At 44.9% G+C, this 9,077-nt stretch overlaps 1 protein-coding gene across 1 annotated transcript in view; it reads left to right on the top strand.

The window, feature by feature from the left end:
* Positions 1-442: 442 nt before the first annotated feature.
* The window catches only part of POMT1 (protein-O-mannosyltransferase 1), a 13,150-nt gene continuing 4,515 nt past the window's right edge, over positions 443-9,077 (top strand). Inside the window, exons 1-12 of the mRNA XM_010023655.1 lie at positions 443-571; positions 1,235-1,378; positions 1,665-1,771; positions 2,369-2,419; positions 2,759-2,905; positions 3,904-4,015; positions 4,754-4,819; positions 5,392-5,485; positions 5,921-6,076; positions 6,674-6,804; positions 7,055-7,150; positions 8,500-8,592. Of these exons, the coding sequence (XP_010021957.1) occupies positions 1,257-1,378; positions 1,665-1,771; positions 2,369-2,419; positions 2,759-2,905; positions 3,904-4,015; positions 4,754-4,819; positions 5,392-5,485; positions 5,921-6,076; positions 6,674-6,804; positions 7,055-7,150; positions 8,500-8,592 (1,175 nt within the window). The 5' untranslated portion in view covers positions 443-571; positions 1,235-1,256. The remainder of the gene's footprint in view (positions 572-1,234; positions 1,379-1,664; positions 1,772-2,368; positions 2,420-2,758; positions 2,906-3,903; positions 4,016-4,753; positions 4,820-5,391; positions 5,486-5,920; positions 6,077-6,673; positions 6,805-7,054; positions 7,151-8,499; positions 8,593-9,077) is intronic.

Raw genomic sequence — 9,077 nt, 5'->3', positions numbered from 1 at the left:
CCTGTAAGCCTCGGGGATGAGGCCCTGGGTGTGAAGTGGTCCTGCCGCCTCCCCATAGAGCCCAAAAGGGGACACAGAGCCTGGTGGGGGTTAGTGGTCCTGTCACCGCCTCGTAAGGCTCATGAAGGGGATGCAAAGCCTGGCAGAGGGTTAAGGAGGCATTTTAGGTGTGGGGAGAGGTTGTGCCGCGCTCCTGCCCCGGGGTTCCAGGCCTGCCCGTGCTGCAGGGAGAAGCAGGGTCCTCCATAAGGGCGTCCTTGGGGTCCCAGGGCCTGCGAGGCGATGGTGGAGCACAAGCGATGGGTGAGGTGCCCTTGTCCCGGGTGCTGCAGATGGGGCGGTGCTGTGCTATCCCCAGTGCTGTGCTGTCCACAGTGCCTGTGGAGGGCACAGCTTTGCGAGGGGCTTCTTAAAAAGTCTGCTCCACACAGCACTTGTGTCTTGTAGGTAGTGAGAAAGAAGGACGGTGGCACCGTGCTTAATGGTGGTGATGTGCCGGCAGCTTGCTTCGTTCTCCTCTGATCAAAGCCGTGCAGGTGGATTTATTCCAGTAACTTTCAGTTGTATTGAGGTGAGGAGATACAACACTGATTCCCTATTTTCTGACCTAGCTTTTAGCAGTTCTGGCTGCAGGAGTAGAGTTCAATCCTCCTGCTTTCTGCAGTGCTCCCCCCTAGGCTGCGCTAGAGCCCTACAGCACCTACCCCGGCGCTCCAGCAGCAGCTTTTTAACACAGAGGATGTTTGTGGGTTCTGCTTCTGCCTCACCAGCTCCAGAAATACACCAACTTTGCAAGGAAATACCTTTTTTGTTTGTTTTTAAAGCTACCTGAGCAGCTTGGTGCCGGAGCATGTGGTTTGCCTGCCAGTAACATCAGAATTTGGTCTGGGAGGTTTGCTTTGCGCAGAGCGGAATATAGGCTTGAGTTAACCTCTTCTGTTTCTTCAGCACCAGTGTAAGAATAAGCAAAGTTTCTAGCCTAGTATTTACGACAGAGAACATACCACATGTAGAAGCATGATACCCATGTAGGGCAGATAAAAACTTCATTTTTACAGTTACTCCTTTAGATACAGCAGAAAACACATAAATGTGGAAAGCGAGAGGACTTGGGAAGAACAGCTGCCGTGAGTTGCTAGAAGCAGAAAGTAGTGGTGAACGCTTTCTGTCGTGTGATCTTCAGCAAGCTTTGAGCAAAAGGGTGACTGCTGCTCTTCTCTCTTTACTCCTGGAGGCTTGGACAGACCTTTGACAGGATGTTGGGATTTCTGAAGGAGCCGGTTGTGGTTACTGTGGAGATAAATATGAACGTCATGGTGTTGACTCTGATGGGATTAATAAGCCGACTCTGGGGGCTTTCCTACCCACGGGCTGTGGTGTGAGTAGAATAGTTTATTTTCTACTTGAATGACACAGACTTCTGGTTTTTAAACATTTGTGGGTAAGAATGCAGGAGCGGAAGAGCAGAGCTTACCTCGTGTCAGCCTCTGTAAATACAGTGATTGTGTTTCCCTCATGGAAACTCCTGAGGGGAAGGTAAAGGGGCAAAGCTGCTGCTCTTCTTAGCTTCCTGGCAAGAAATCAGCGCTTTCTTTCTTAGTATCCCTGTAGCCTCCAGGATACTTCCAGTTAGGTTTGATATATTTCTGCCTCTTGTGTTGCAGTTTTGATGAAGTTTATTATGGCCAGTTCGTTTCGCTCTACATGAAGAGGATCTTCTTTGTGGATGACAGTGGCCCACCTTTTGGCCATATGCTGCTAGCTTTGGGAGGTAGGGGTCCCCTGAAATTGAGAAGTGGCTGTTGCCTCTTGCTATGAAAGAGAGAAGTGCTCGTTAGAAATGAGTTGTCAGATCCTGTTACTGGGGAAAAACACAAGGTAGATGAGAGATTCTGGTGTAGAAAGAATTAGGATTTCCCTTATTTAGTATCGTTAGGGGGCTGTTGCATGAGTAGTGAGGAGGTGATGGAGCTGTGTATCCGTTACCTCATTGTTACCCAACGCTTTGGATAAAGAGAAAGGTAAATGGGAACTGCTAGTGACTAGAGGTAGTAGGCAATGAGCAGATTTTCTGACTTCCTTTCTGTAGCTGAGATATGCACAACCTAAAAGTGTCTATATGGGAAGGAGGGATTAAATATACATTTAACATTGTCACTGACAATCTGCTGTTCCCAATTTATAGTCTTTGTGCCTCTGCACATTATCAAGCACTAGTGCAGGCATGACAGTACAGAAGAGGTCCTGTTGGGGAAAGAGGGCTTTCATGCATGGAAAAGCTATGTGTATGGGAAATAGTTCCCAATTTAGCACTGGGTTTTATACTTGTTTTGAGGCTGGAAGTTCTGAATTGTTGCTTATGTTGCAGGTTACTTAGGAGGATTTGATGGCAACTTCTTATGGAACAGGATTGGAGCTGGTAAGAGCTGATTTTAACTGTCTCATTCTTCTGAGAAAATAAGCAGTATTTCAGCAGCTGACAGATTCCTTTTGACTAGTGGAAATAATGCTTTATCTGACACCTTCACTTCTCCTCTTAAGTAAGACTTCTGCAGGTCTCTAACAGAAGTTTAAGGTACTGTGATTCCATAGCACAGATTTTTTGAAATCAGTTAGAACAACTTAAGCAGTACAATAAATTTGTAAGAGTAGGAGTTAGATTTGACAACTTGCTGCAGTCAGAAGGAGTTCTGAACTGATCTGTCTTCTCTGCAATTGAGTTTCCAAATTTGTGCATCACTGTTGTCTCCTATTTCAGAATACAGCATGAACGTCCCTGTTTGGTCCTTGCGACTCCTGCCAGCACTGGCTGGTGCTCTCTGTGTGCCTTTAGCATACCAGATTTTGGTAGAACTGCAATTCTCCCACTGTGCTGCACTCGGAGCTGCTCTTTTGATTCTCTTAGGTAAGATTATTCCCTTGGGCCCCGTTCTTCATACAGGCAAGAAGTGTCCCTTTTCCCCCTGTGTATGGGGAATGCTGGAATAGCATCTCCCCGCAGAATGCTATCAACACATCAGAGGCCACTTTCAGCCCTGGCCTGTGTCAGTCTTTGCTGAGCCTTTCTAGTCCCCTCTATCTTTACAGCTTTGCAGCAAGCTGCTGTTCGAGAATGAACCTTTATACAAGTTCATTATTAAGCAAAGTGGGCACAGCCTCACAAAACATTTCTTACATCCAAGGGGACTTGTACTCTCTTCCTCAGAGGTTTGTGGGATGAGTTATAACATGCTGGTTTTTAACTGCAGGATGAGGCTATTTAGAGTCAGAGCTCATCAAATTTCTTCACCACCAGATTGCAGCAAACCAGTCTGTGTCCTTGGCACCATGGCTTGACAGTGTTCTGGTGTGTGTAACTTGGTTACCTTTTTTCTCTCTTGAGGGTCTGCTGGCAGCTGCCTGAAAGGGAAAGAGCCTCTCAACAGCCCTTTAACAGTTTGATAAGAGAAACTTCTCCTAGCTCTTGGCTGCTCTGATTCTGGCTCAGGGAATCCTGCACAAAGCAGCTCTTTGCAGCTCCTTTTATTGAAGATTTGTCATCACGCACGTTGCCTGCCGGGGTCACTGCCTGAACTCTCTTTGCCTTGAGAAGCACCTCTCTGGATTTCCCAGCATTGATTTTCTTTGCCTTTGTAGGCAAGCACAGCACCTTTATTTGCCTCCTGCCAGACTTTTATGACTTCCTCACCTCTTTGTCCTTGGAGACAGTTATGGCCATGTACTTTGCTCGTGTTTTTGTCCTTTTAAACCTAACACCTCCCTATTACAGCCAGTAAAATTGCAAATGAATTATGTGTCCTTAAAGGAACACGTCCTTCTGTTGGTTATGATGTGATTGTCTGAGGTCTCGCTTGCCTATAGATAAATTTCTCTAATTTTGTGTATATTTTTCTTTTCCAACAGAGAACTCTTTGATCACTCAGTCAAGGTTCATGCTCCTGGAATCAATATTGATTTTTTTTATCCTACTTGCAGTTTTGTCCTACCTGAAGTTCTACAATTTGCAAAAGCACAGGTAAAGCTGGATTGTCTCCCATCCTTTTGGATAGTCTTGTGATCTTTCTTTTGTACAGCCTGTGTGGGTTTTTCTGTAAGTCACTTAACCATTCTGCAACTCCCTTCATCTCTCCATAGAATCCTATGCTTTGACCTCTCATATGGCTGCCCCAGAAGTTTTATCTTCTGAGTGATGTCAAGGATTGTTTTAAGTAGTAGCAAGGTTGTCTTTTGTATTTTGGAATTAAAAAAAACCTCCCTTGTGTGCACTCCTTTGACCACACAGACTTCTTATTAGGTTTCCTTCTGTGCACAGAAACACTGATGATAACAGGTCACTGGATGCTCCTCTGTTTCTGTTTACAGTCACTGAATATAGAGATCCTTGTCTCTCTTCTTGTAACTTCACATGTTCTCTGATCCTTGCAAAGGATAAAGTAATCTTTAGTAAAGTAAAATTAACTTTAAACTGAGCCCAGCAAGTGGTGTAGTGCATCTCTGTTATCTGTAGTATCAGAAGGCAGGTAGCGTTCAGTTTTGCTTTTCAGGATACAGAGAAATACATTTAAGAACACACTGTAGGTGAGGGCTGAGAGTTGGTGGCATGGGAGGTTCAGAGGGAAAATAAGGAGTAGAATAAAGAATAGTGGAGTCATGCAAGGTTTTTTTTTTCAAGTTAAATCACCTGAATTCTAAGGATGCTAAGAAGGTGCCCAGGCCTCACTGTAACATCCTTTCCTTTGTCTTTTTATTTAAGTTCCTTCTCTGGAAGCTGGTGGTTTTGGCTCCTGTTGACTGGAGTAGCTTGTTCTTGTGCAGTTGGGTGAGTGATGACATACTACTTTGTTTTAGGAAGCTGACTGTCCTGCCTGCCGTCTGAGGTGTCGGTGGGCCTTTGGATTTTGAAGAATGATTCTTGGTGCTATTCTGGGCAGACATCTCCATGACTTTTCAATGAGTTAGTTAGCTTGTTTCTTTAGTGAAGATGTCAATTCATCAATTCACAGTGGGCAATACCAGGCATTAGAGGGTGCTGTCCTGTGAAGAACAAAACACACTTCTCAGAGATGGCTTTGTGTTATGAATCAGCATCTGCATTTCACCCCTCCATCCTAGTTGCCTCAAGCTTCAGTAAGTCTGGATTTAGGGGCTCTGTGCTTTGCGATTTGCCACCTTGTCATGAAGAAGGTCCTCTGTCACTGTGGTTATTTAATGTAGTTGGCAAACAAATTATAGCTTCTGCTATCAAAGCCTTGAGGCTTATTTATGTTGTGTGAAACTTGCCGTGGATCTAAGTCCTTGGACTTTAATGCATCTTGTTCAAAATAAAGTTTGAATGCTTATGTCTTGTATTAGGTAATTATTAACCATGCTTTTTATGCACTTTCTTGTCAGAGTGAAATATATGGGCCTATTTACCTATATACTGCTCTTGGCCATCGCAGGACTCCACTTCTGGCACGTGATAGGAGACCAGAACTTATCAAATGTAGGTAGTGCACCATGGAAAATATATTACGTGTAACTTTTCAGTCGAGGAGCCAGCCGGGAGCCTTACAAACCCACAGATAACAGTGCTGTCTGTAGCTGGGTTTTGTACTAACATTCCTCTGCAAACCCTCTTGTCATAGAGCACTTTCCAGCTCAGTTGCAGGGGAAGATGGAGTTAAGTTTAAGAAAAACATGTGTGTGTGACTGGCTTTTCTGTTCTTACCCGTGTCTTGGTGATCTGTGGCTTAGCAGCTATACTGCTTCACATACCTCCTGCTAGCTCCAGCCTTGGTGGAAGTTGTCAAGCTGTCTGTGAAGTTAGTTACAGCTGAATGAGGGTAGCTGGGGGAACTTAAACAAGCCAAGTGCACTGGTGTTTTTAATATTTTCATTTCTGGAGCATGAAACCAGTGAGTTCTCTGTGTTGTTCTAGGTTTCCTTGATGTGCCATTTTCTAGCTAGGGGACTGGCCCTCATCATCATCCCAGTGGCAATGTATGTGTCCTTCTTCTATGTTCACTTGACTTTGCTGTATCGCTCTGGGCCTCACGACCAGATTATGACAAGTGCTTTCCAAGCCAGCTTGGAGGTAAAGAAAATGTGGTCATGAAACTGCTTTATTAGGGGAGAAGAGGGGGAAGTCTGTCTTATGTTCACTATTAGAAGAAAGGTGTGCAATCTTGTTCCTTTGGTCCTGTATATTTGTTCCTTTTATGTCATTTAACTACTTTGCTGCTGTAGTACTGCTTTAAGATGAAGCAATAATGGCTGAAATCCTAATAACAGATGAAAAGCTTTTTCACAGTGAACAGCAAACAGTATATTAACTCTTCTGCTAAAGATTAGTCCCTTCCTACAGGAAACTGCACAGCAGTAGATGCAGTACCAAACTCTTGAGTGATGATGTGTACTACAGGATGATTTTCTGTAGAAGAGTGCTTAGCCTGTCTTTTAGAACAGCATGGCTTTAGGGATATTCCCTAAGACCTTGTAGTCTTTTAGGCCTGGGTGTATTTACTGTCTGCTGAACATGGTGCTGCAAGACTTGATTTTTATAGATAGAGCCAAATGAGAAAGCATTGTGCTAAGATACCGCTATGTTAAAATGACACATGACTCTCAATAGAGTTCAAACAGCCTCTGGGTTGTTTCTTCTTTCCACTTACCCTGTCATTCTATGTCTCAGGGAGGGCTGGCTCGAATCACTCAGGGTCAGCCCTTAGAGGTGGCCTACGGCTCTCAGATTACTCTGCGGAACGTGTTGGGCAAGCCCATGCAGTGTTGGCTCCATTCTCACACAAATACCTATCCCATCAGGTGAGGAATCTGATTGGGCCTGTATTAGGGTGAAAGCACACTCTGGTTTTTCACCTGCTGGTCCAACTACCTCAGTTTGGGTCCTGGCGATCTCTTCATTAATCCTTCAGAGCACACTGCAGACGCAGAGATTCTCTGTGCTCTGTAGGAGTGGAGCCAGTGATCTGGTGCTGATTTGTATTGCTGTGACTCTCTAGAGCACAGAAATGTTCTGTAACACATCTGTGGGGTTTTTTAACCTTCTGTACAGGTATGAGAATGGCCGAGGTAGTTCCCATCAACAGCAGGTGACCTGCTATCCCTTCAAGGATGTGAACAACTGGTGGATCGTTAAAGATCCTGGAATGTGAGTATGCAAGAGATTTAAATGCCATGCTGCTGTAAGCATAGCTTCTCTATGCTTCCAAAACCTAACCAGGGCATGGCTTGGATTGGACATAGCTATTCTATGAGGCCATATGTGATCCTAAGCGAGTGATTTCAGCTGCAGGGTTGGTAAGGGAGGCTCTTTGCACACTCCTCCTCAATATGCTAACAGCATTATCAAGGACTCTGAAATTCTGTCTGAACTGCTCCTGCCAGAACATGGGCTGTGCTGTGCACAAGGGGAACTTTAAAGACTCACACCACCAGTGGGAACTCTTCAGGTGCTTTGCATGAAAGGGAAGTTCTGCCTTTTGAAGTGTGTGAGCCAGACATTAGAGTGCCTTGATGAGTTTTATCAGACTTGAATGAGTCTCAGAAGAGGGCAGAAATCACTTTTGCAGAATGAGTATTTCTTTGTATTTAAAGTGTGGGATGAGCTGTAGAATCTTGCCATGTCGGGAGGGATTCCAAGTGGGTGCCTGTGCCTGAGAGGCCTGGTTTGTGCTGAAGTGTTTTGCCATTGCAACTGTCAGTGAAGAGCAGAACTCTTTGCCAGTAAAAGCCCTTGTGTGATATCATTTCATACTGATCAAAAAGTTGCTTTTGATGTTTTGTTATGTTGCTCTGGAAACTGTATAAAGAGTCCTACCCGAAGGACTGTGAGCTGTTATAAATCATACCCACGCTGGGAAAGTTTGTCCACAGTGCAAACCTTTCAAGCAGGGACTCTACCAGAACCACAGAAACTCAGTATCATCTTAAAATTCTTCAAACTCGAGACTCTTATGAGCCCTGGAGAATGTGAAGTCCTTCTGTAGAACAGAGTACAGTAAAATACAGGCAGCCGTTAGTGTTCCCCCTTGCCAAAGGATGCTTTAGCCCTCTCCAGAAGCAAGAAGAGAGTTTGGTCTTCGTGGTGGAGGTAGCCATTGATCTCTCTCTCAGTTCTGCCAAAAGTGACATCAGTTATAGTACAAACCTGTCAGACCTCACTGAAGCACTTACTTACTTACTGCACAAAAGCCACCAAACAGCTGCTTGCTGGGAATAATCTGAGCTTGCTTCTGACTGACCCAGATTCAGACCACTGACCTAATGACTGGGGTCTTAGTATCTTGTTAGTGATCCTGAGTCATTCTGCCCTTAACTCACCTTTGCCTCGTTGAGCTTTGTTTCCATCTATCTGTACATTGCTTTAAATTCTCATCTTACTGCCTAAACGTCTGTCCCTGCTTGCAGCTTCTTGACCTAAGAGTTTGGTCATGACAAGGTTGCCTTCTATCTATAAGGAAGAATGTAACCACTTCCTCTTGGGTGTCACTCCACCAGGCAGCAGCTGGTGGTGAGTAACCCACCCCGTCCGGTCAGGCACGGACACATCGTGCAGCTGGTCCACGGCATCACAACTCGGTACCTCAACACGTAAGTCCTTCCCTCACCCTCTGCTCAGTCTGCTGGCTCATTCTGCTGCTTGGCTCTCAGAATAACTGTTCAGGGCTTGAAGCACAGTGGGCTTGCATTCAAGTATATATAAACTGCCTTTTATTCATGGGTTATATATGCATTGTATATGTATATATGCATTGTATATATATATATATATATATAAAACCTGCCTGTTATTCATGGATTCTTAAAAGGGTGGGGCTAGGAGGGCCCTCATGGTTAGCTGCATAAGCCATTCCTGGAGCCCAGAGAAAGGGTGGTGTATGCTTGCTTATTTTTGGCAGTGGGATTTGATACCCATCACAGACTGTTCAGTGGCTGCTAGCTGTTTCTGGTCTGCTCTGCTAGTAGCCTTTAGAGGGACTAGTGGTGGTTTCAGCCATGTTCACATTTCATGGTAGTTCTGCAGATTCCTAAATACATAGGCCCCTTGGCAAGTCTTCATCCCTGCCCCCGCCCTT

This window comes from Nestor notabilis, unplaced genomic scaffold (assembly GCF_000696875.1).
Source record: "Nestor notabilis isolate BGI_N333 unplaced genomic scaffold, ASM69687v1 scaffold17821, whole genome shotgun sequence".
NCBI lineage: Eukaryota > Metazoa > Chordata > Aves > Psittaciformes > Psittacidae > Nestor > Nestor notabilis.
This window is presented reverse-complemented; position numbering and strand designations above follow the sequence as displayed.